Source organism: Gymnodraco acuticeps, unplaced genomic scaffold (assembly GCF_902827175.1).
Source record: "Gymnodraco acuticeps unplaced genomic scaffold, fGymAcu1.1, whole genome shotgun sequence".
Taxonomy (NCBI): domain Eukaryota; kingdom Metazoa; phylum Chordata; class Actinopteri; order Perciformes; family Bathydraconidae; genus Gymnodraco; species Gymnodraco acuticeps.
This window is the reverse complement of record NW_022990590.1, coordinates 1,063,612-1,088,995: the sequence shown is the minus strand read 5'-3', so window position 1 is coordinate 1,088,995 and position 25,384 is coordinate 1,063,612. Positions and strand designations below refer to the sequence as shown.

At 40.9% G+C, this 25,384-nt stretch overlaps 2 protein-coding genes across 2 annotated transcripts; one reads left to right on the top strand and one right to left on the bottom strand.

The window, feature by feature from the left end:
• Positions 1-16,656: 16,656 nt before the first annotated feature.
• Positions 16,657-17,863, bottom strand: rps29 (ribosomal protein S29). Its single transcript, XM_034228623.1, has 3 exons — positions 17,734-17,863; positions 17,153-17,252; positions 16,657-16,762 (listed from the first exon to the last, which is right to left on the bottom strand). Exons 1-3 carry the CDS (start codon positions 17,793-17,795, stop codon positions 16,754-16,756), a joined length of 171 nt encoding a protein of 56 aa, XP_034084514.1. The 5' UTR covers positions 17,796-17,863; the 3' UTR covers positions 16,657-16,753.
• Positions 17,864-19,219: 1,356 nt separating this feature from the next.
• Positions 19,220-22,585, top strand: mgat2 (alpha-1,6-mannosyl-glycoprotein 2-beta-N-acetylglucosaminyltransferase). The gene is made up of 2 exons (XM_034228611.1): positions 19,220-19,394; positions 20,769-22,585. The coding sequence occupies exon 2, from the start codon at positions 21,021-21,023 to the stop codon at positions 22,422-22,424; it is 1,404 nt and encodes a 467-aa protein (XP_034084502.1). The 5' UTR covers positions 19,220-19,394; positions 20,769-21,020; the 3' UTR covers positions 22,425-22,585.
• Positions 22,586-25,384: the final 2,799 nt, after the last annotated feature.

The following is a 25,384-nucleotide window of genomic DNA, read 5'->3' as shown; positions in this document are numbered from 1 at the left end:
CTGGCTTTATCCAATGTTCACACAAGAGTTCTACATCCTGACACATCCTTCATCTACACTGTCTCAATTGAAAGAGGACCAGAAACACATTAAAAATATAATAAAATGTGGAGACTTTGGGATATTTATCTCCCATTCTTTTACTTTTCGGGCATTTTACAGACCAAACATGTCGTTGATGTCACTGTTTACCAAACTACCACTTTTTCTGAAAAATGCATAAAATTATGCAATATATGTTAAATACATGGTTTATACCTGTAATTACTGGGCTTCCATTTCTTCTGATTACCTAATTTGGGCGTGCACATTTGCCGCGCGCAAACCTACCTCTTTTGGATTTGGAAAGGTTGGCATGTATGCACCAGGTGTTTTTTTCTCTTTTCTATGCATTTTGTTTATCAATTTAAACTGGCTTTATGGGTGCAAGGTTATAGATCAAGGCTTTTTAAAACCAGAATTTCACCAGACCTGGAATATACACTTTTTTTCAACAATAGTGGGACTACTGCTTTGTTTTGTGAGTTAGCTCTCTGAATTCCTCTTCCTTTCTATCTCATGGTGCTGGCCTGCATGTCTGTGGCTCTTATAACCATTTGTCATGCAGGTTCATGAGATCAAGTGGGTGTTTGTCATTCCCAAGCATACTCCTTCACAGGGGTTGGCTGCCTGTCTCCCTGAGATACCACAGTGAGGAGAAAACAGCATGACACGCACCACAGTCGTCTGCCTCACAGAAAGGGAATGCACAGAGGCCTCCTCTCATATGTTGCTCTGATTTGCTCCAATGTTACATTGATTTCCTGGCAAGATGGTCAGGCAGACGGCATTTTCTACGGCAATTTGATTCTACTGGCAGTCGTGCAGCAGCTGCTCATGCTGTGCTAGAGATAAATATGATGCACGCTGGAAACGGGGGCACGTACACATCGACAGTCGCAGCGGGCCTGATTGTGACCCTGCAAATAGTGATGAGGTCATTTACAGCCGACACAAGTGGAGCTAGGGCCTGGAGACTGCAGTCTGAGCAGCGGTGAAACAGAGTAGAGTACAGCGTGTTCTTCAGAAAGGCCATAGGTCAGGACGTGCTGGTTCCTCTGCTTGTCCTCAGCGGTGGAGACAGAGGACCGGGAGTCGGTGACATCACACAGGTCCTCTCGCCGTGACTCACAGACACTAATTATGGTTTCAACCTCCTGCTCTCGCTCGGTTTGACTCCTCTCCACCTCACTGCTGACATTTCCACCTGCGACATTTTGACAATTTCTCTCAAATCTCCTGCTCTCTCTAGCTTGAACCTTCTCTCTCACCTTTCTCTGCACACTTGTGTCTTTCTCTTGCACACACAGAAACATCCTGTATGCGACTATTAACTACACAAGCAAATATTCATATTCTCTTAGTCCTTTACTCTGCCTTGCTCTCTCACTTTGGCACAGAAAAGCAATTGTGCACTGCAACTACAGGAAATGGACTTAATGGTGATAAAGCTCTGCTACTTGACTCTACAAAAGCCAAAATGTGCTCGAGTAAATCTTAGCCATTTTTTTTAAGTCAGATGTGATATCCTGTTAGGGGATGATTCACCCCATACCCTCTCCAAGACAGGTGAATGATCGAGAGGTTGCTCAGTGAAAGAGATGTGGACGGATGAGACAGCAAGGAATGTAACTTTGAACTTTGAGCAAAAAGAGGTTTATATATAGAAAAAGCAAGAAGGGTTTCGTCTGCAGCAGCAGTGGGTGGGTTTCTGTTTGCGCTCCCGGTTAGCTCTCAGCTGGCTGATATGAAGGAGCCTTGGCAGAGCAGTCAGCCAGCAGCCAGCACACCTGAGGAGTAAACATGACAGATGCTGATAGACCCTGACAGAGACTGATAAGAGCTCACCCACAATCCCCCAGTGCTGTCCACAGTGGTGCAGAAACCTTATCGCGCGGTGCACCATGGCCCTGCCTGCCTTCCCTTACATCGCCACCATCGCGGCCACCCTGAGGCCACCGTGATGGGCCAGAGCCGCAGAGCGATCCCCCTCCCCCCGAAGTGTGACGTACCCTCACCCTGCTGGGGCTGGAAATGATACTTGACTCCTGCGATTATTCATCTCATCTTGCTAACCAGCATATTTTATTAACATCCTGAGGCTTGATTGAGCACCACTCCAAATCCAAGTGTAATGATGTAGAGCGGCCATATCGTGGAAGGAGAAAGTGAATGATGAGATGCCAACGTTACACCAGTTCTATGTAAATTGGCTAATAAAGATATCTCTATTAAATGATGTGTAGGCCAGGGAGAAAAATCGAGTCAGACACATTGGCTGGTTACTGTAAAATATTTCTTAGCAAGGGGAGGGTTTTAGAAGAAATAAAAGAGCCCCCAGTCATTCATGAAAAGGTGTAGTGATAGCAGTATTAGTTTTGTGAGTTAGCGGGCGGTGGTGGCGAAGTCCATAGGGACTTGGCTTGGCAACTGGACGGTCACCAGTTCAAGTCCCGGAAAGACCAAGTGCTACCGAGGTGTCCCTGAGCAAGGCACCGTTCCCTACACGGCTCCCCGGGCGCCGTATATAATGGCAGCCCACTGCTCCTAACACTAGGATGGGTCAAATGCAGAGAAACCGTTTCGTTACATAGTACCTGACAATAGTAATGACAATAAGTTCAATCTAGATATATCTATCATAATAACCTTGCATGCAGTCATAGTAGGAATAGTAATAAGAGCAGTAAAACTGAAGGACATTTTCAGGTAGATGTAATCAAATCTAGACCTGCAATCAGGTATATTGGGCTCCAAGCTCCTCACGCCGTAACCAAAGGTGGTTTTATTGACATTTTTGTTTTTATGCTTGGCCAAGCTCAGACACACTCGATTTCTCCAGCCTTGATCCATGTCTGCACCAAAACATCATATTTTCCACCTCTTTCACTAGTCTATCATTATTTACATGACACTTAAAACCTAATAGGCAGAAAATAAAATGAACACTAAGTTGTTTTTCTTTACTGAGATATGTATCCACTCCTTAAGCTAAAATAGAGCCTTGGCATCAATCCATACTAGCTCTTAAGTTGTGTTGTCGCTCACTGGTGCTTGTTAAAATGCTTATAATTTCTATTGACCTGTCTCCATTGATCTCTCGATCTGTTTATTCACACACACACACACACCTAATAAATCGTAACGTGGCTCTAACGGATCCCTATCGCTCTAAATTACGCCAATCAGAGAGTTTGGTCTGCTGATACCCTCTGGCTTTAAATATGTGGACTCTGCATCATGATAGCTGGCATCGGATCCTCTGGTGGGCGGACAGGCTGGAATCAATAAACGCAGAGAGGATCCCAGAGCAGCAGCGGCACAGGTCTGGCAGGTCATGCTGCCGCAGGCGAACAGACAGTGAATCTATAGGGAAAGACACATCTCAGCACCAAACAACAATGTTCCATGCCATACTTTACAGCGTGACTTCTTAATCCCATACTTGTAAATGCTGGGGGCAACAAACCGTTCTGCTGCGACCAAGTGATTTAACCTCCTGAGATCCAAGAAGAGTTGGAAAAAATCTTGAGTTGCAGTCCAGGGAAAATGAAACACTTACAGGGAATAAAGCTGCTCAGAATGCAGTGTATGGTGGTGCGTAATGATAAAGGTTTATATAACCTCTCCACTTTAGCACTGTCCTTCAAAGGAACATGTAATCACATTTCAGCTTTGAAAGGCTGGACAGACATAACCTCAGCAGAGGTGTCCATAAGAGAGGCATTCACTTCATAAGAACGTAATCAGCAGTGAGTGCCCAAAGTGGCCATTCATGCTGACTTAAAGGCAGGCATAATGAATCAATGCTTGCTGTTTTTTTTAAATGCAGCTTTCAGTAGCAACTATAGCGCCCACCCAACTAGACAAAATGTCCACCAAATCCACAAATAGATTGCTTTAGTCTTTACTTGGAAAAGCTACGATCGAAATTATGATTTATGATTGACAGCAATCATGGGTATGAATGAATTGCTTCCAACTCTGATCGGCAGTTGCATTCTGGTGCTAATTTTCGCCCCTTTTCTGCTGTGATGCTATGATATTCTGCTCAATATCAATCCAACCATTTGCCACTGTTTATCCTGAGTTGGGTCACGGAGGTAGCAGTTTCATCAGAGAGCCGCAAACTTCCCTTTCCCTGGCCACATCAAGCTGCTCTGATTCGGGGATTCCAAGGCATTCCTAGGCCTACATGGAGATATAATCCCTATGACTGGTCTTGGGTCTACCCCTTGGTCTCGTATAAGGGGCCCGAACCACCTCAACTGGCTCCTTTCTAAGCGAAGGAGCAGCAGCTCTACTTCGAGTCCCTCCCAGATGACTGAAATTCTCACATTCTCCCTAAGGTAGATTTAACCAACAATCCATATGCTCTACTCAAAACCACCATATGTCTAAGTCATTTCACTGTTCCAGCAATTACCAACTCTGGTTTGACAATTTGAAAGAGACTGGATAAGTAACAGGCACAAAAAAGAAGTCACTATGACATTTTCCCTGTTTATTAACTCTGCTTGGTGTCAGCCAGCACTTCTGAGACTTTAAACGTGACACAACCAGAAAAGAAATGGCACACATCTACTTGCAATGGGAAAGAAGCCAATTTCTTATTTAGGCGGGTTTTAAAGTGTTTTAAAAACCTGCATATATGTGCTTACTTTCAAGTAAAAGGTTATAACTGCTTCCACCACAGAACAGATGTATGTGTGGTCCATGTTGTGGTTTTCTGAAAGCAGCGCCTGTGGGTAAGTAAGAAGACTCCAACGCTGCATTAGTCAAAAAATATCAACTCGGCACCGTCCTCCATTTCACTCAAGAGGAAAATGGCCCTCTCTGCAATGATGGCATAAGGACTGTGTGTCATATTTAATGCCAGTCATTTTCTGACATGTTGGTCGGCGCGAGAGGCTGCGCGTAACAGCCAGAGGCGTAATGGTTACGCTTGGAGTGGGGTTAATAACAAAATTATGAGTGAGTAGAAAAGCCTGCCTCCCCCTATTTGAGCTGCGGGAGGGTTTTACACCCCTCTCTCTGATCCTCTCCGGATGCATCATTCGCACATTGATGCATCCTGAAAAATAGAGCTGCATCTGTCACATTGTCGTCGAGTGAATCGTCCTCCTTCCAAATTACCTCCTTCAAATATTGAAAATGGAGAGAGGGGTAGAAAAAAAAGTCCTGCCCATTACTCCAAACCTAACCAGTTGGAGGTGTTGTCACGGAAACCGGCAGTCGAACATGCGTGACAGTTCATTTTCTCTCCTGGATTAGAAGTGCTAGCGCCAAAGTGTGAGCACCGAGGTTGGAGCAGAGTGTGACAGTTGGACAGCTAACAGGTTTCACAGCTAAGAGGTTTCACAACTGGAGGCGCAGTGGAAAGAATTAGCAACTCCTAATAAGATCAGCGGGAGGCAGCTGTTCACTCACCATCTTGAACATCTGTTTATCATATCAAACAATTCAAGAATTCAGAGGGAGCGATTCTGCAGCGGCGCATAACAAATGTTTACATGTAGCAAAAAAAATTGTCGCACAACGATCCATCACTTCTGCTTCTTCTCCTCCTCCTGTCATCTTGCCCTGCATTCCGAGGATATCCTACTTCGTTAATATGCACTACAATATAATGTTCATGCAAATCCCTTTAAATATTCACTCCCTCGCAGGCTGTCTCGGAGATTCATAAAAGTGAGTCATGAAAGATGTGAGCATGGGTCATATTCAGGCCAAGTATTGTGAAGTCAAAAGGTTAACATCCAAACCAGTGTAGTGAAGTGATTGACAGGTGTGGTTACGGGCTGATATTAACATATTGCATGAAGGTTGTGCGGTTTTGTCTAGTCTCTCGGAGGTCTAAGGTCTGAATACCTATTCATACCTTTAGCTCATATGTGCATGACCGTAATGGGGGATTATAGCGAGAGACCACCTAGAAAAGTAAAGAATATGGTCTGATTGCCCAGCCGTGACCTGTGTGAGAAATAAATTACAATGCTGACAGAACAGCACATCCTCTTAGCCCGAGGAGTGCTGAAAGACGAGGGCCCTCCGTGACACCATTTCTCTGCGGATTGTTAAATGCCACTATTTGATCTTTTCCATTTATGAGTAATATTTTTTTTCCCCGGCTGCCCCTAAGCACTGTGCTGTGCTAAGCTACATGTGGCAGGCCAGTGAAAACCAGCCCCTGACCTCCACTGTTGTATAATGCCTCTTAAAAGCAGAGTTTCAGGTGTTTTAAAGATCTTCTATCATGCTATTTTTTTAGGCATATATTATGGGTTTAAGATATATAAAAATATATAAAAAACATGTCTATGATGTGTTTTTCTCAAAATACCAAACAGATCATGCATTTTAGACATCCCTCATATCCCTCTATTTCAGCCCTGTTAGAGAAGGGCTGATTCTGTGACTGTAGCTGCAGGCCCCGCCCCCTTTTGAGCACAGCAAGGCAAGCAGTGAGGTCTGTGACGAGGATTATTTCTGAAATAATATGGAGTTCAAATGCTTTTTTTCTTGCGGGTTTACCAAAAGGTGAGTTCCTTTTTTTATTTCCTGCTTTTTTTACACATACTTTCTCCTGTACAGGATAGCTCTGAGTGTTAGCGATACTTGCTAATGTAAACAAAGACCATGGGTGTTTCTCAATCACTAGGATGCTGGCTTGGTAGTCTCGTACTTCCAAGTCACTTCCTTCAGAAACGAAGCAAGTATACTTCCAAGCCATGGCTTCGGAAAACGAAGAAGAATGGAACAGGCTAACAAGTGTGCCACTCTCTCTAACGGTTTCAACATAAACTGTACCGAAAATAAATACCTCACGATGTCTATCTAATTATGAACTTGCTTTACTTTCACGGAACACATTTTTGGTGATAACAAACAAATGTAACAAAGTAACATATTTACCAACACATGTTCTACGCCACTACATACTTACATTTAAACGTGTGCTGCGTCGGTTCAGCCATTCTCCGCAAGGGTTTTTGAAATTGGTCTGTGCGCAAAGCATTGTGGGGATTTTAAGGACGCGAAGTCTACCCATGTGCAGCCTCTAAATTTTCCCCAAACGAAGGACGCGGCCTCGGTGGAATTCCAAGTATGATGGAGATTGGAACAGTCCTTCGGCGGCACTCGATGACGTAGCATCCTTAAAATATTGGCTTGGAAGCCAGAATCCTCGAGATTGAGAAACGGCCCATATTACGTCCAATACATGTCGCACATTGTTTCTGATAGCGACGTTTCTGATAGGGCCGTGGGTGTAAAGCCAGCCCACATTTCCGATATTACGTCATATCTGACGCAAATCTGGATCAGCTCGGTTGTACCCCCGTTTTTAGAGATTTGGGTACGGAGGAAAAGAGAAAGGGTTTTATTTTTTGACACACATATTTATGTATAAAAGACATCAAAAGGTGCATTTTGCATCATAGGACACCTTTAACCTCCTCGAAAAAGTTGCAAAAATACTTTCTTTCAGCCTCATTCTGTTATTTGAAATCAGGCTGAAAACGATGACAAAATTCAACTTAATTATTATTTTTTTAACCCTCCTCTTATTCCTCAAAAGCAACCTTCATGGCAGACTTTCTTCCTCTCCTCTCACACCTGCCCACCTTGCCACCGACAGCAGAAACACAGAGACATTGGGAGATGTCGAACATAGAGCAAAGATCAGGGCGATCTGTTTGAACATCTCCCGTGTTAACTTCTTTGATATGTCTTTTTGTTTGGCGAAGGCTGCCCTCCCGCTGCTCCTGCCCTATGATTTTTCTTGTCTGCTTCAGCTGTATGTATTCTCCACTTCAAATGGCATGGCGTATTCAATTAGATATGCCCTGAGCTGACAGCATGATGGAGGCTGCTTCTTATCGTTCTGCATCTCTTTTATTCTTCCCCCATTGCAACTAGAGAGCTCCTCCCCAGAGAGCATTACAGCACCTCCTGTCACCTCACCTTCAACTGCTCCATGCTTCCTCTTCCTGCTATTTTAAATGGTGCAACACTGCCCCCACAGGTATGTTTTGGTGTTGCGGAATTTGTTCCACTGTAATTTATTAACTGCACTGCTTGTGAAGGTTGGTGTCACACCAGATAATGTAAGATGTTCAACTCAATCCCATTTTATTGTATACTGTATACAACAATTGTTAGAAGAAGATGGCGTGCATGTAAATCTGTGTGACAGCTTATTTCTCTTTCAAACTCATTTATGTGTAGGACATAAATGCCACATTGTCCGTAGCTTTGAAAATAACTGATACTCTGCAGTGGTTTGATGGATTGCTCTGCATGCACAGGGTAATTTATGAAATCTAGCTTTGTGCCAACCAATATAGTACATGCTGAATACCAACAAGCATTAAGCTGCATATTTTTTCTATTTGTCATAATCTTGTAAGCAACACATTTTTCATTTCTGGCTCAGCGCTTATTATTCAGCTAAAATTACACAGCGACTAAGAGGTGTAAGTGAACATCATCTTCCAAACTTTTTCAAACAGGTGCGACATTTTATATTCCCCAGTCATCTCTCTGTGTTGGTTCAGTCCTGGCTATTAAGGTTCATATTTGTTGTAGAATACTGCTGTTTTTGCTTCAGGGATCAATTATCTGCTTTCTTGTTGACATTTTATGGAAAGTGTGCAAACTTGCAAAAAAGTAAGTCAATAAAAGAACTCTCTACCTTAGGTTTGTTTAATTGTTCCCCCTTGATGTACGTACATTATAAATTATAATGCAAGGTAAACTTGAAGCTCCCCTCCAGACATGTTGGGGAAATGTGTGAAAATACTCTGCTATAATTAATATGTTGTTAAACATGGCTTTTTCACGTAAAAAGACAACAACAACAACATAGGAGCTGGAAGCAAATTCCCTTTCTCCCTCATTGAGAAAATGAAGATCTTTGAATTTCCAAAAATGGAAAATCACAGAATTTGTGTTAACCCACATGCACATCGCATCATGCGAACAATATCTTGTTCTTTTTAATATTGGAAATCCTGCATGTTGAACATTTCTGCTCCATGCTACCTTTTTTTAAATCATCAGCATAAATCAATCATCAGCATAACACGCCACTTTCAATATAGTATTGTCATATCTTGTTTCCTACATAACTATATTTTGTGTAAGTATTATTTTTACTTTGTTGCAATAGTCTTACCTTTTATAATTGTACACATTTATTTGTTTTGGTTACATATTCTTGTTTCTGTGTCTCTGTATGCATCACTTATACCAAAGCAAATTCCTATGTGTGAACCTGCTAATAAAACTGATTCTGATTCTTGGAGATAAGTATGAAAAACCTTTACTATGCTAATTCAAAGTCATTTCCTGTATAGGCATATCGACTGTAATAAGCATTCGCAATTGTGACATACAAAATCTAGTTCGTTCTAATCTCAGTTTTTAGGGAAATGCACAGAGATCTTCCCCTTTAGTAAAGTTACTATAAACACCCCTTTAGTGATCATTTTTAGATAAGTGAGAATATTCAAATTCAGAGATTTTAGGGGAAATAAGAATAACACATTTTTAGAGTGGAGAGGATCATTAAAAGGGTTCAAATTAGTCTTAACTACTGTGTCTTTAACATGGTAAACAACAGTCTGAGGATACAAATGGAATTGTTGCTCCTTCCCGATAGTAGTTCTGCCACATTGCCTTGAAATCTGCTATAAATATTTATAGTTCTCAGCGACAGTTTTAATGCTTTTGTTGACTCTCATATCTTTCCTGTAGTACCGCCAGTCAGGCCACAAATGATTTCCACTTCTTAGGAATAAGCTTCTACAAAGCTCAGGGCCATCATCCAGAATGAACAAAGTCTGATAAACATAACATTAACGCACAATTAGGAAATCATTTTGTTTTCCAAACCGTTACATTGAAAAAGGGTCGGCCTCTGTCATGTGGTGTCAAGCGGCTCTACCTGAGGAGATAAACGAAAACAGAAAATAGGTATTTTTCACTGCAGCCATTTTGACTTGTCCTTGCAGCAGGGGAGGAACAGGTGTAACCAATTACACTAACAATGGCTCTGTCCCATTTAGGTGTCCAAGTAAGTCATGTGGGCCAAAATGCAGCAGCAGGGGCCTTCAACGAGCGCACCTGAATGGGACGCAGCCATCGTTAGGGTTATTAATCACACCTGTGCGTTTCCTGCTGCGATCACCATGAGCGCTTTTACTTTGGCGGGGTGTGGATCCAGTTTATGTTACATTATCCTGAAGAATGCAGTGAAAAATGGACCACCTCTTATGTATGTGCATTTCTAGAGCATTTCCTCTCTTTCAATCATCTTCCCCCCATGAAATCTATAGAGAAATTAATGTTTAGGTCTAATGTCCTCCTAGCCTAAATAAGGGTTATGGAGCAGGGGAATGCTTATTCCATTGTGGTTGAATTAGATTAGCTGACTCAAGTTTTCCAGTCAAATAGGACTACTAGAACAATGTAGTCAGCTTGGTGCTCGTACTGGACTGTATAAAGCTCAGCCTCGTGGGAATACACAGAAACAGGAGACAATATCCTGGAAAACACTGTAGTCTGTTGGTTTTATGGCTAGATATATCACTGTTAGATAAATAAATGGATCATTGAGGATGCTTTAAACCTCTCCAGTTGCTATCACCCAAAGAAAATGAGTGAACAAAACATGCAGTAATTATCAATACTCCGCTCTTAGTCACTGCATGATTCCACAGTGAGAATAAACTGCTCTTGCCTTTACTGTGGCCTCTTTCTGTTTTTCAATTAATCTTCCTGTTTGTTCTTTCCGTCCCCGGCTACTATACTCTTTTTTCTTTTCTCTTGTATTTGCCAAACACCAAACCCACTCAGTTGAAATTGAGGGAGAGCGTGAATGAGCCGTGTGTTTGCTCACAGCTCTTTTGAGGAAACTTGCAGCGGGAAGTGCCTCTCTGGTCTAACAATTGAAAGCAGGTAAACCCAGAGGAATGTTTCCATGCCAACAGAGCACCGTAACATGTTGGATTCACTTATTTTCCCTATAATCTCGGAGATGGATGGAAAGCCTCTGTGATGTGCCTGGCAGGCAGTCAGAGCAGCACTGAGACTTTGAGGTCCCGCGCCATCAAACAAGCGCTCCCTTCTGATTTGCTCGAGCTAGTGTTTTAGTCAGGTTTACTCTCAGTGTGAAGATGTGGTTGTTACCACACAGTGCACACAATTATATATGTATAAGGTGGTATGCTTGACATGCATACATGAGTGCACAGAGAGTCTTTCAGAGCAACAAATGATTTATTTCTCCACATGTACATTATATATAGAAATGTGTATTGATTGGGATAAACCCATTGAGATGCACCATCTCGTTTTCAAGGGGTCCCGTATTCCAGTGCTGCAACACATAAGCAGCTACTGTTGGAATAGGTGTCAACTGGAAGGGCACTCAGAAAGCACAGACCTCCACCAAGGATGTTTACATAAGCGGAATCAGTATATCGTGTATGTGTTAGAAAATGTTATGGGTTTTTCAGTTGCTAGTGCTACACGCTACTGCCAAGTTTCATGAAATTCAGGTCAGTAATTTGTAATCCTGCTGACAAACAGACACTGAAACCAACAAACAAACCAAACTGATCCCACAGGCTGAGATATGTTTTTACTGCTTAAATAATTTCCCCCAATGTTTATGAAAATGTAATACTTACTGCTGTAGAATATGGGCCCCTCTGGCTTTCACCTACAATATGTGTATCAAATACACCTGTATGAAACAGGAAGAGTCTCAAGATCACCACAAAGAAACAAATTAACTACAAAGAGACTAGAAAGAGATGCAGAACAGCTTCAAAGAGACCAGAAAGTGACTCATGACAACCATGAAAAGGGACACAACAACCACAAAGAGACACAACATCACTGCCAACATATTCCAAATGACTATAAAGAGACACACAGAGAGGTATAAAAACAACAAAAAGCTAACAAAAACAAGAATGGGTGTTCATGGGGCCTTGTGCATGTTAGTGCACAGGGCCCTATTTTCTCATAATCGGCCCATGCTCTCATTTATTGCGATTGCAATCCAGTCACAGAGGTAAGTATCTGAGTTTCTGAGAGGAAAACACAAATGTTCAACTGCTGGATTTTGAAGATGACACATCCTGCAGCAAGCCTAACCAAGTTTAGCCTCAGGAGCCGCTGATCCAATTCTCGCTGCAATAATCCAGTCTGTTCTCTGCACATCCATCAATGTCTGGTTTGGATCGGACACCAAACAGACAGTCAGGACTGCAAATCCCCGGTGCCAACCTGTCCTCCAACAGTACCTCCGGTAGGTGCTATAAAGTAGTGGTACACTGAGAAACTGGGCCAATACCTGCACATAAGGCTGATCATTTATTATAGTAGTTCACTGAGCCGACACCAGGGAAGGCCACTACACGCACATTCTTTATTTTGTATTTATGCATGATTATGTTGTGGCTCAGAAACAAGGAGATACTGCTATCTGCTAATGCTAATGTTGCTTGAGCTAAATTATTTTATTTTTTCGAAAATGGATCCCTATGGATGTTTTTATTAGTTTTTTATTTATTTACTTCAGATCTACTTGTGCAAACGGGATAATAATATTTTTGATAAATAAGAGGAGGGTTAAAAAATGAATCATTAAGTTGAATTTTGTCGTTGTTTTCAGCCTGATTTCAACAGAATGAGGCTGAAAGAAGGTATTTTCGCAACTTTTTTGAGGAGGTTAAAGGTGTCCTATCATGCACAGCCATCTGCTTTTGAATTATTGGCCCATATTCACTATTACAGGGCGCAAAAACCACCAGACACGAGAAACAGTTTTATCCCAAAGGCCCCATTGTACATATCATCATGGCTTGAGGATATAAATCCAGCATGCTATGTAAACATTTACATGCTGTACATACAGTAATCTTGCACTATTTGTATGGTTATACCCTAAGACACTTGAATTGTATATAGATTTTTGTAAACTTATCATTTGTATACAAATACCCTTTTTTCATCCAGCTTACTTATCCCAAGCTGTTAAATCAATGTATGTATACATAAAGAGCACCGGGGAAAAAAGGAGTCGAGTGCCTTATGTGTTCAGATTGGCCATTGAAGCTGATTCTGAAAATACTTCAGACATTACTCTCTGAATAGATTATAATAGCATGACATACAGAAGACCAGCGAAATGGTCTGGCCACACAAAGACAGAGAAGAAGAAAGGGCCTTGTTGAGAGGGCTCATGTTAGATGAAACAGACTTTTCAACATGTCCTCTCGCTCGCTTGTCTTGTCTGTGGAGTGAATAGAAGGCAGCATATCAGGAGGATTAATACACATGGTGATACAAAACAAGGATGTGAAGTGAACATCAAAGACAACACCTTTCAGCCTCCTCCGTAGTGGACTGATGCAACACGGAGCGTTTGTGGGTTCATCTCCCTGCGTCCAAACAGCAGCCTGTCCTCACAAGTCCCTTTATGCCTGTAGTTTTAAGTTTGTATCATACTTACATATTTTACAGAAAATAAAATGCCAAAACAAACACATACATAATATTGATTTTCTTTCTTTATCTGTGTGTTGGTTCATTGCTGCTTACATTTTAGCATTTTTTTAAAACAGTACATAGGATTTTAAATGCTACACCACTTTCTTTTTTATCCGTTGTATCACTTGTTTTGTGCTGAAAGTGTCCATGGTGTATTTAACTTTCACTTTGTTATGATCTGATTGAATCTTTGCTACATTTTAGTTAACCCATTTGGGATTGAGAAAGATGCAGAGTAATGCAGTTGAGCACAAAAATATCTGCTACTTATGATAAACAGGATTTTGACTAAAATGTTTTGTTGCCTATTAAACATGACCAAACCTCCACCTGATAAATAATCCAAGTGATAAATCAATCTTTCAAATTGAGTTTTTCTTTCAACAATACGTATAGTAACCTCTCTTGAGTGCTGTTTTCCTGTAAACCTGAAACCTAACACTCAACCTTAATTAAGCATAACATATATATAACTGGTCATCTGCATGCACTGTTTGACTATAAAGATTGCATGTGCTAGTGTTAGTTCATTGACACTGGTGTTGGATCATGAACATGAAGTGCTGCTGCCATCTAGTGCTTCACACCTAACTTTCTGTTTAAAAGACAGATAGAAAATGACATATTTGAATAAATCCACACTGGTCTATCAGAGTCCCACATGCCATGATGCATCTTTGATTGTATCGTTAAAAACAGATTTGAGAAATTATACAACAAATTGTTAGCCATGTTAGTGCTGAGCTTAATATTTAAAATGTCGTAGCCGAATATGGAATGCACCGAGCAATGGGCCACACAACTGGGAGCCCATCAAATTTCCCTATTTTTGACCAAGACTAATATCTCAGCATCTCGCCAATTCTGGATAGGGGCATGACTATCATGTGAATACATGCTGATTTAGAAATTAATCCATGGCTCTTTACTGCTGTGCCGCTTATAATTATGTACAGCAGCAGATATCAGTTGTGCTTGGACATTTCCAGTGGTGGAATGTCACCAAGTACTATTCTTAATTATAATTTCAACAGTAATAATCCTTGAATGCTACTTCTACTCCAAAGATCTTATGTGCTTACATTTTACTTTGACAAGATGCTTTAATGTAATGATGCAGTACTATACTACTCATCTACCCATTAGTATTGAGTACCAACATCGGCTCCAAATGTAGGAACTAAATTACATGAAAATGCTCATTTGCTTTTACAGTAGGGAGACCAGGGACAGTTGTAACAAGGGTTGGTTGTAACACCTTCAATATCTCCAATCACAAACAAGCTAGAGTGATGAAACTCACTCTGCACATGCGCAGTTAGATGGTAAGATCGCTGAGAAAAAAAGGAGCCACGTTTGAATTTCTCGCATAAGATATCAGTAAAAGTGTGTTTCTGAGATAAAATATTAACTAAAATTATGATGTATTTTTTGGATACTGTCTTGAGTTCAAATGTCTAGGAATCCAAACTAGTATTATTAGAATCACTGTTTTGTAAGCTAAAAATATAACTAGCTAAATATGGGTCAAGCTAGCAACCAGGTAGGTTCACAGGGGGTGCAAGCAAGACTGGTGGTCCTGGGACGGTTGTAACGGGACGGTTGTAACATGGCACATTTACAATGATGGCTCATTTGCTTGAATGATCAATTGTTCATTCAAGCATACAGTTGTATTGTTGATTGGTGTGCATTGTCCCTGTACAAATAAACAGAATAAAATACTGTACATTAGGCCTAAAGTGTATGCGTGTGTTTACAGTATGCCACATGTCAGAAAGAGGAAGACAAACAGGGGAGTGCCACTTGCTCTGCTGCAGAGAGCCTCAAATGAAGTTGAGAAGGGCAAATCATTCAGGGAAGTGGCAAAGTCCCTGGATATATGCCATGTCACCCTGTACCGGTTCCATACAAAGAGGCTGAGGTTGGAGAGTCAGGGATCACAAACACCCCCAAGAGTAGGCTACTGGACACCAAAGAAGGTGTTCTCAACAGAGCAGGAGATGCTTTTGAGAGACTACCTGATGGAGGCAGCTGATTTATATTATGGTCTCAGCTCAAAGGAGGCAGGTCCACATAATTAAGCTAGAAGCACCTCTCAGAGAACAGTTTAATCCTTCACAGAGGATGATGCTGTGTGTGTTATCTGTTATCATGTTCATTGCTCATTGTTTGATGGAGGGATGTGTGAAACCCCATTCAAATCTTGTTGCCTTAGAATTTGACAGCTTTCCCTATTTGTTGTCATGTAGTGTTGAAAAGGTAACCGTTATTAACATGTTACAACCATGCCTGGCATGTGTTACAACTGTCCCTGTACTCAAGGACAGTTGATTTTTTTTTTTAACCCTGTACTTATTTCATAAAAAGATCTTAAATACATCGTTTCAGTAGCTGACATATTGATAATGTATAATATAGCAAAATGGCTATCCTATTGTAAATGGTTTTTTACTTATTGGGGAAAATCCCAAAAAGTTTGCAACTGTCCCTGGTCTCTCCTACATTTGGCTGATAATACTTTAGTACAAAGATAAACATATATTCAGACAATTGCTAATTGTACTTCTCATTTCTTGTAAAACAGGTCTCAAATGTTGCTTTAAGAGTCGGTCTTTAATGTAAAATATGTGCATGCCCTTTCTAATAGTGTTTTATTTGTATGTCCATCTTCGCTTTTGCTGTCACAATGTACATTTCCCCTCTATAAACGAATAAAGGTATTCTGATAAATGATACTCAACAAAATATAGCCTTTTAGTTTCAACATGGGTTTGGCATCCAAAGACATCTGGAAGTTACCACTGGTGTCAACAGCATTTATATTATTATTTTTTGTTTCTCTAGCGATGACTTAAATATTGCCATGGTATCAAAGTATTGCAAATCACAGAAGGCCAATTTAGTTTGTATTAAGATATAACCATTTGTAAGTGAATGTCTTTGTCTACCAATAAAAACTGGGTAATCTTTGTTACGTGTGTTATTTAGAACCATCTTTCCTGACTATAACGTCACTGACATGTGTACAGAAAGAACCACCACAAAAGATTTAGTTTGGTCAAAAGAACACATTTATTTGCAGTGCTAATTATCCCATCTCGGCCAGCCTTCCAGAGATGACTGAACCCATCCTAGGACGTGACATTTAGTCCAGCTGTGGGAAAATAAAGGAAGCAACTCATTAGTCAGGTGTACAGAATATGTAGTCCACATTGTTGGATATTAAGACCCATCATTCATTGCATTTGTAGTGCGGTACAAGCAAGATGTATATATAACGTTTCAGTAAATGATAGACAAGTACTTGATTGATCGCAATTTGGGAAATATTTGCGTGGCAGCAGCATAAACAAGACAATAAGAGAAATTAAGACACTAGTAATATACAGTCCAACATATTTATATTATTTATTGTGCTTTACCTTCAATGCAGTAGCATTTACTTTGTTTACATTGAGCCTGTAACTTTACTTTTTTTCATTATCGGATAATGATAACATTTGGATTACCTCTCAAATTAGATATAAAGCATAATAATACTTGCCTTGCAGAAGCCGATGTCTTTAGCGTACTGCCTGAAGCACTGGCGGCACATGTTGAGCCCGTATTTACGGATAAGACCGTGTCTGTTCGAGCAAACCCGGCTGAAATACAGAAGAATATGGGGTTAATTCGCTTATATTCAAAATACCAGGTAACATAATCCTTTACTAACATTCTTTCACACAACTAGAGGTGCGGAAGTTCATACAGACTCAGCAAAGCTGGTGTGCATCACTGCTAATATCATTGAACGGTGTAAGCTCCTATAGCATATAGTTAGCAATATTACAAATTAAGAAAGTTAACGAGAAACTTTCCCAGAACTCAATTTGAACATATTAGCCCTCTTATATATTTCTATGAGTTGTATTGTTTCAGAAACGAGGTGAGGCTGACTTAACAAAATGCTAGTGCTAACAGGTTAGCACGGGGCATCCTTCTACCGCCATATTGGCTCGACAGGAGCTCCCATGCGGTGGACATTTGGTGATAAATTCTAAAGTATGGGAAGCTACAAATACCTCAAAACTGCCCCGCTTTAGCACATATATTGATAAATGATACGTTTAAGGCAAAACTGACCAGGATCGGGATCCCTGGCCGAATTTTCTGGGGTGACTCCAATAGAGCTGCTGATGGCCCATCTTGTCTCTCTCGCTCGAGCGTCGGAAAGGAAGAATAAGGGGTGCGCGTGCGCAAATGAAGCTTTCAGATTACGTGTTTCCGGCTGTGGAGTTTTTGTTTGGCGCCCTCTCGTGATGGAGAAAACTGCTGCATATAGAGAGGAGTGTAATGGCCTGGAGGTGGCGTTACAGCAAACACAGAGGAGGCATTTAGTGCACTGGCCATTTAAATAGCTAAGAATGTCATATACTGAAGCTCTGTTGTGAAAATTGGGTTAACTGGATAAACAAAAGGCATTTTAGGGGGAAAACTAAACGTACGTTCATACGTTTACACCTTCTTACTGTAAGTAGGGCTAATTTGGAACAAATATATTTGATACTTGTTTTCCACCAAACTGAAATTCGACAGTATTCTGTGAAAGACAATACCATGCACTTTTGAAACTGTTGTTTTCTAGAGCTAATATAATTGGTGATTAAGCCCCCAAAAAATGAGTCTCTTTATTTTCTTCGACACACACAACAGTGTTGACCTTATTTTGCCACATTTCTGTTGTGAAATATTCAGCAATATTTTTTTAATGACTACCCTTTGGTGTTACATCATATTGAAGAAGTATTCATGTATTTTTAAAAGAGTATCACCAACAAGAGAGTGTATCATTTAAAGAAATTGTTGCCAGAAGTGGACAAGGTTGTACATTTTTGGTACAGACATTGTCAGTTCATATATGTGTTTATGTACCACGTAGGCTGCTATGCAATTGTGATATTTAATGTTTCCCAAACGTAATCATCATTTTTTTAAACTTGTGTCTAATGATTCAAGGCTTTATTGTCATTTGCACGTTAGCTACAGTATAGATATGGCAATGAAAAACTTAAGTCACAGGCTCCTCCAAAAGTGCAACATGAATATATCTAGTACATAGAACAGTTAAAACAGATAAAATAGTGCAAGAGAATGTTTTGAGATGTGCAAGTAAATACAAATAAAATAAGAAGAGTCTATATACAAGTAAATGGAATATGATATTAGATAAATAATGTGCAAGATGCAAACAGATGAATGTTTATGGATGTTCTTTAAAAAGTTCAGGAGTTTAAATGACAAAGCTTATATGAATAATATACAATATGACACAAATTAATTTCTTATTTGTATAGTGTCAGTATACAGGATAAAGTAATAGTCAGTCAGTATGAATTTTACACAAAATAATCATCCTATCACTTACACTAGTAATGATGCCATCGTTTCCATCTCAGGTAGACTATATACAAAATTCAGTTTAGTGTGGATTTTCCGTGAACATTTCTATAATAGGACCTAGTATGAACTTGTTAAGCTTTTAAAGGTATAGTAAACCATCTCCCCTATGATGAGAAACACTGTCAGCAGCAGGGATATATGATATGTAGGGTGTCTTGGGTGCCCCCCTCTGGACCAGTGCATTGTGGGACAGCGGCAGGCACTGGTTGGTTCCGTATTTGGGATTTGTACAGCTAGCTGGTAGTTACGTTTCCGTGCAGCTTCCATGAAGGTGCGGAGGAAAATGGGACGCCACCGTGCTGATGTTTCTCACTGAAAGGACCGCACGGATACTCCCGTTTGAGGTAAGCAGTGTGAACACGGTTGTTGTGGCTCGCCATGGACGCTGTTGTTGACGCCGTTTGGTCGGGCTGCCTGTAAGTTGCTAGCTGAAGCTAATTTAGCATTTCCAGGATGCTCGCAGTAAAAAGAGGGAAGCTGCGACGACAACATTGTTTTTAGTTGAGAGTGTTTCCTATCAGTCGGTGAAATAAAGGTAACGTTATATCGTGTTCAAATCGATAAGCTGTCGTTGGCTCGGTGTGTCTGACAGCGGCCAATTCAGGACAGACAAACTCATGTGAAGAAGGCTTCCATTAAAAAATACATTTAGTAGAGAAGGCAATAAGATGTATAGACACTGTTTTTTCGATTAAAAGCTGTTCAGGTTATAAGATAACACATACGAGCGATAAAAACGGAAGTGCTGTTTAGCTGCAGAACAAACGATTCACTTCATTTGGCGAGCTTCAACTGTATGGAATCCATTAAACGGAGAAAATAGTATAGAGTCATGTACATCAGCTATATGGGTCAGATAGCTTTGCCATTTAATCAGCCATAAATGCATAGATAAAGTACATGTTTAAAGTGCATGCTTATTGTTTTACTTTGAGTTTTATTGTAGCAAACTGAAATGTATTGATCATCATTATCATAGACTCTAATAGATATACAATGCCGGTAGTGCAAGGCAGTGACCATTCAGTTAAATAGGCAGGGGAGAAGACGCATACAGATACAAGGTTCACGCAGGAAGCCCACTAATTTAATAACAAAGAAAAGATGGAGGTTTGTTCAGCAGAGAGGGGTAATCAATATTGATAATGCAGTTGAGGACAGAGATTTATGCAGAGGAACATAAAGAAGCATGGAGAATTAATCAACATTGATGATATAACTTCAGAGGAACAGATGCATCAGCAGTAATGCATTTTAATATGCATGTGGTTTAGTGATACTTTTTCATAGTGACTTGTCCTGTTATGGGAAATTAAATAATTTCTATTGCTGTAAGTGTGCTTCCATTAGAGCAGATTTCTGCTGTCTAAATTGAAATCTAACAAAATTACTTATCGGATTTTGTTTTGCTCCGACAAGGTTTCCAATGCATCTCGAGGTTGTCATTAGCAAATGGAAGTCGCTGAGTTGTGCAGCTGAAACAATTAGCCTAGTCTGGTACTTTATACACAGACAATTAATCACAAACACTTTGATAATTCATAAATTGGATGATTTGTTTACTTGTGCGTTTTAGTTCTAGATTCTGTACAATTTTGATATGATTATTTTCTCTATTTTACATGTTTCTTATTGTAATTTGCATACATGTGCCATATTGCTCAGCCTTAACTGCCTCTATGCACCAGACTGTATTGATTGATTTATTTTTCATTTAGGTGGTTCATGCACACTGCTACCCTGCTGCCTCCCAGCTACCGCCATGCCTTATGGAACAATCATCCAGCATCAATGACATTCCAGTGGGACCCATGTTTACAACAACCCTTCATTTTGCCAACTATTAGCCTCATATCAGCTTATTTCTAATCAGGCTTGCTCCCCTTTTAAAGCACAATATCACAATTGCAAATTTGGGCTTTTTGTTTCCCTGCAACTTCTCTCCCTGTGCAAGAGGCTGACCCCCTATCATGAGATTCCGAATCTACAAGAGGAAGGTGGTGATACTGACTGTGGTGGTTGTTATCTGTGGCCTAGCTTTCTGGAGCAGTGGAAGGCAGAAGAAGAGCGACAGCGGGCCGCTCCCCAAGGAAGTGGAGACGGTGAGGAAAGGCAGCAGCGTGAGCAGCAGCAGCAGCATCAACAATCATATCCAGGTGCAAGCCACCGCTGCGGTCAGCAAGGCACCTGCCCCACCCCCCATTATACATGCAAATGACACACACCAAGAAAAAGCAAAGGAAAAAGAGAAGATACCCAAGCTGGAGACGGATAACACAACTTTAGTCTACCGCAGCATTGTCTTCCAGCTCAACTTTGACCAGACAATAAGAAATGAGGAAAAGTTTAAGGCGGTTCGACAGAAGGACGATCTGGTTGTGGTGGTTCAGGTCCATAATCGACCGGATTACCTGAAGCTATTAGTGGACAGTTTGCAGAAGGTCAGAGGGGTGGAGCACATACTGCTGATATTCAGCCATGACTACTGGTCTCCCGAGATAAATGAAGTGGTGGCCTCTGTTGACTTTTGTCAGGTACTTCAGATTTTCTTCCCCTTCAGCATCCAGTTGTACCCCGAAGAGTTCCCCGGACACGACCCTAAGGACTGCCCTAGAGACCTTCCCAAAAATGACGCCTTAAAGCTGGGATGCATCAACGCGGAGTACCCTGACTCATTTGGCCACTACCGCGAGGCGAAGTTCTCCCAGACTAAGCACCACTGGTGGTGGAAGCTGCACTTTGTGTGGGACCGAGTCCGGGTTTTGAAGGACCATAAGGGCATGGTCCTGCTGATCGAGGAGGACCACTACGTGTCCCCAGACTTTATCCATCTCTTAAAGCTCATGTCGTCTCTCAAGAGGGAGCAGTGTCCAGACTGTGACATCCTCTCCTTGGGGAGCTACAGCCACATCGGCTACTCCAGCAAAGCGAATAGGGTGGAGGTGAAGGCCTGGAAGTCCACCGAGCACAACATGGGGATGGCTCTGAGTAGAGAGACGTACCAGAAGCTCATCAAATGCACCGACACGTTCTGCACTTATGACGACTACAACTGGGACTGGTCCTTACAGCACCTGACGGTGTCCTGCCTGCCCTCCTACTGGAAGGTGATGGTCAGTGAGGCGCCCCGGGTTTTCCACGCCGGGGACTGCGGCATGCACCACAAGAAGACTGCTTGCATGCCCATAAGCCAGAAAACCAAGATAGATAACATCCTCCAGAGCAGCGGGAACCAGTTGTTCCCAAAGAACCTCCTGATAACAAAGAGACTGCCAGCCAACGGAGCCGGGGGGGTGGCCCCACATGTGAAAAATGGGGGATGGGGAGATATCAGGGACCATGAACTCTGCAAGAGTTATGTTCGATTACAGTGACCTTAATTGCTACTAGTATATATTACTGTCTCTTTTGCATCCTCTATAAGAAAAAAAGCCTTTTAAAAGTAAATCTTTATGGACTACTCTTCATATTGCCTGTTTTCTCGGACTGTTCCAAATAAAAACGAATGTTGGATTTTTGGCTTCTTTAACATAAATATGTCTTTACGTCAAATTATTTAAGTGATTCCTGGCAAGTCTACTTCGTTTTGTAAGTTGCAATTAACAATAATATACTAAACAATATATTGTTGCGTTTTCGCTAACAAGCCTTTGAGATTGTTGACTAACAATGTAGAACTTCTGCAGGTCTCCCTTGAAAAAGAGATCATTGATCTCAATGGGATTTTACCTGGATAAATAAAGGTTTTGAATTGAATTGAATTGAGAACATATTGAAGTAGTGGTTAATTGGGAAGGGCAGTCATACATTTGGTAAATCTGTGGATCTAGCAAGTCCCACTGTGCATGCATAATGAATTTGAAGATATTTATATCACGTACATTTGCTGAGATCAAAGGAGACACCTTGTGCCATTTCAATAATTCCCCACTTAGCGTTCATTCAACAGGTTTCTAGAGCACACCAAGAGTCTCATTACTCCTGTGACTGCAGGAAGGATGTCACTTAAGGACACTGCATTAAAAAACATGCAAATGATACCAGCATGATATATAGGGCTCAAAGAGGAAACTGGTGATTTTTTAGTATAGAAATGTTTGACAGGGAGTGTATGGTCAGCATCTGTTTTATTTTGTTGCAATGCACCACTGGAAAGCCAGAACGTGCCAATATCAGGCACCTGGGCCTCTGTGCAGAGATTTTGATGTCACAGATGAATGCCCACATTGCATCTGGAGAGATCCCAAGACACTGATACAACTTTCTTGTTCGTGTTGTGGCTGTTGAAGATGCATTTACATTTTAAGTGCTTGGAACCCAGCTCGGTATCGATGGTTTTCGCTGAGGCCCGAGCTCGGTGGCTTCTCTGATGCTGCATTGATCCCCTCTCCCTCCGGCAATGTTTAACAATCACTTCTGCACAGTGTTCGAAATCTCAAATAACAGCAATGTTATCGCTGACTGGACTGTTCATATTAAATAGATCCTCTGGCATACTCTGCTATAGGGCCTTTCAGAGAGCTCTCGATGTAGAATACCTAAACATCACATGAATTAAATATGACAAATGTAAGGCATGTATCAATGGCACAGTAACACAAGACTGAGCAACACTGATGAAGCCTTACAAAGCACCCACTAACAGACAGCACAATCTGCTCATATTTCCAATGTGTGAACTTTTATTCCTAATGCAGTGTGAAGACATGTGACACGGGACTATGTGCTGAGGTCATGTGACAATTTGAGCAGCTGCTCCTGTGCTAGAGGGCCAATAATTGGGCTCGCACCTCAAGGGAAACGGCTCAGAATAGAATTGAGAATAGGAGGAAATGGCTCTGTGCTGATTTTTGGTGAAACGTGCTTAAATGATGCTTGAGCCCTTGAAACTCTCATTTGAAATGCTACTTAGTTTAACAGTTGAGAGCAAGAATGAAAAAAAATCCTCACATTATGGATCAAATATTTGTATGGTCCTGTTATCTTACTGCCCAGTAAACCATAAAATAATGATGAGTGAAACAAGACAATCAGACAATATACAGATGAGTAGAGAAAACCAAGGAAATTAACACATACAATCACAGATAATACATTTAGTCCAAGGTTAATATATGGGGTGAGAGATGTTTGAAAAGACAAGCTGTTTCGATTCCAATGTACTCATTACTTATTATGTGCCTTGTGGTATAGCCACAGGGTGAATCATTCATTTGAATGAATTATTGTATAAGCATAAAGATTTCTGTCCTACATCTACACCTGTGTGAGCTAATGATAACAAGCTGCCGTAGAATGTATCAAACTATATGGTTATAATGACGATGTAGATATAAAAACAACTTCATTAACCTGATAACCGCTCAACCTGGACATTAATCAGCTATCGCCTTTGTTGTGTTAAATTACTACATTTAGTGTGAATAGTCATTTTTAGTTATAACTATCACCCCAGAGTTATTTCACTCAGCTGTATGGAGCATGTTATTATCTTTCAGCTTGTTGTGTTGGTTTACCATCATTGCTCTTCAAACGTTTTCAGCAGGCAGCTGCTACCTGCTAGCAATAACGCTTGGTGCTCAGCACAAAACGGTAGACAATTTAGAAAGAGGAATTTGGTTCAGCATTGTGTGCATACTAAAAACAGCTAAAAGGAGAATACATATTGGACTACTCACTACACTAACTTAAATAACTACAACATAACAATTTAATTAGCCATTGGTTTATTAGTACCTCCTGATGCTTATTTTTCAATATTACCTTATTCACAGATACACAGGTGGTTGCCTAATTATTTTTAATTGACTAGGTGCTGGTGAGGAAATGACACTTGTTACATTGGAGTCCAAGACACCCATTTGCCAAATGCTAAAATAGCCATTTTAAAGATGGAGCTTGGGTTCCAGTTTCCCATTTAATTTGGCATACTATCCCTACTTCCTGACTCATTCCTTCAGAACTGACCTCAGGTCTTAACAATGGGCTTAATGAATATCCCTTTGGAATGTGTGGAAACCTAGCTTTTAGTTGTTGCGTTTTTCCATAATCTGACTTTAAATCTGTTTGTTCAAAGAAAATCCATCACTGATTCTAGTGAGTGTGTCACGGTGTGTGAAGCAGGTAGGACCCAAATGCAGATTAAAGTGAAAGTTCCTTTATTTCAAGGCTAGGTGATAACAGACAGAACAGAACACTCACCGACGAACTAGTCATGACAAAAGACAACCCGACAAAGAGAGACAGAAAACCCAGAACTTAAATACACCCAGGACTAATCACATAAACACGAGACAGGTGAGGAGGGAGGAGAAAACACAGAGGTACCAGGTGA

Excerpts from the sequence above, each read along its gene's own strand:
- mgat2 (XM_034228611.1), top strand. The coding sequence starts at position 21,021 with ATGAGATTCCGAATCTACAAGAGGAAGGTGGTGATACTGACTGTGGTG.
- rps29 (XM_034228623.1), bottom strand. The coding sequence starts at position 17,795 with ATGGGCCATCAGCAGCTCTATTGGAGTCACCCCAGAAAATTCGGCCAG. Across the intron at positions 17,253-17,733 it reads GGCCAGGGATCCCGATCCTG|CCGGGTTTGCTCGAACAGAC; the intron begins GTCAGTTTTGCC and ends TCTGTATTTCAG.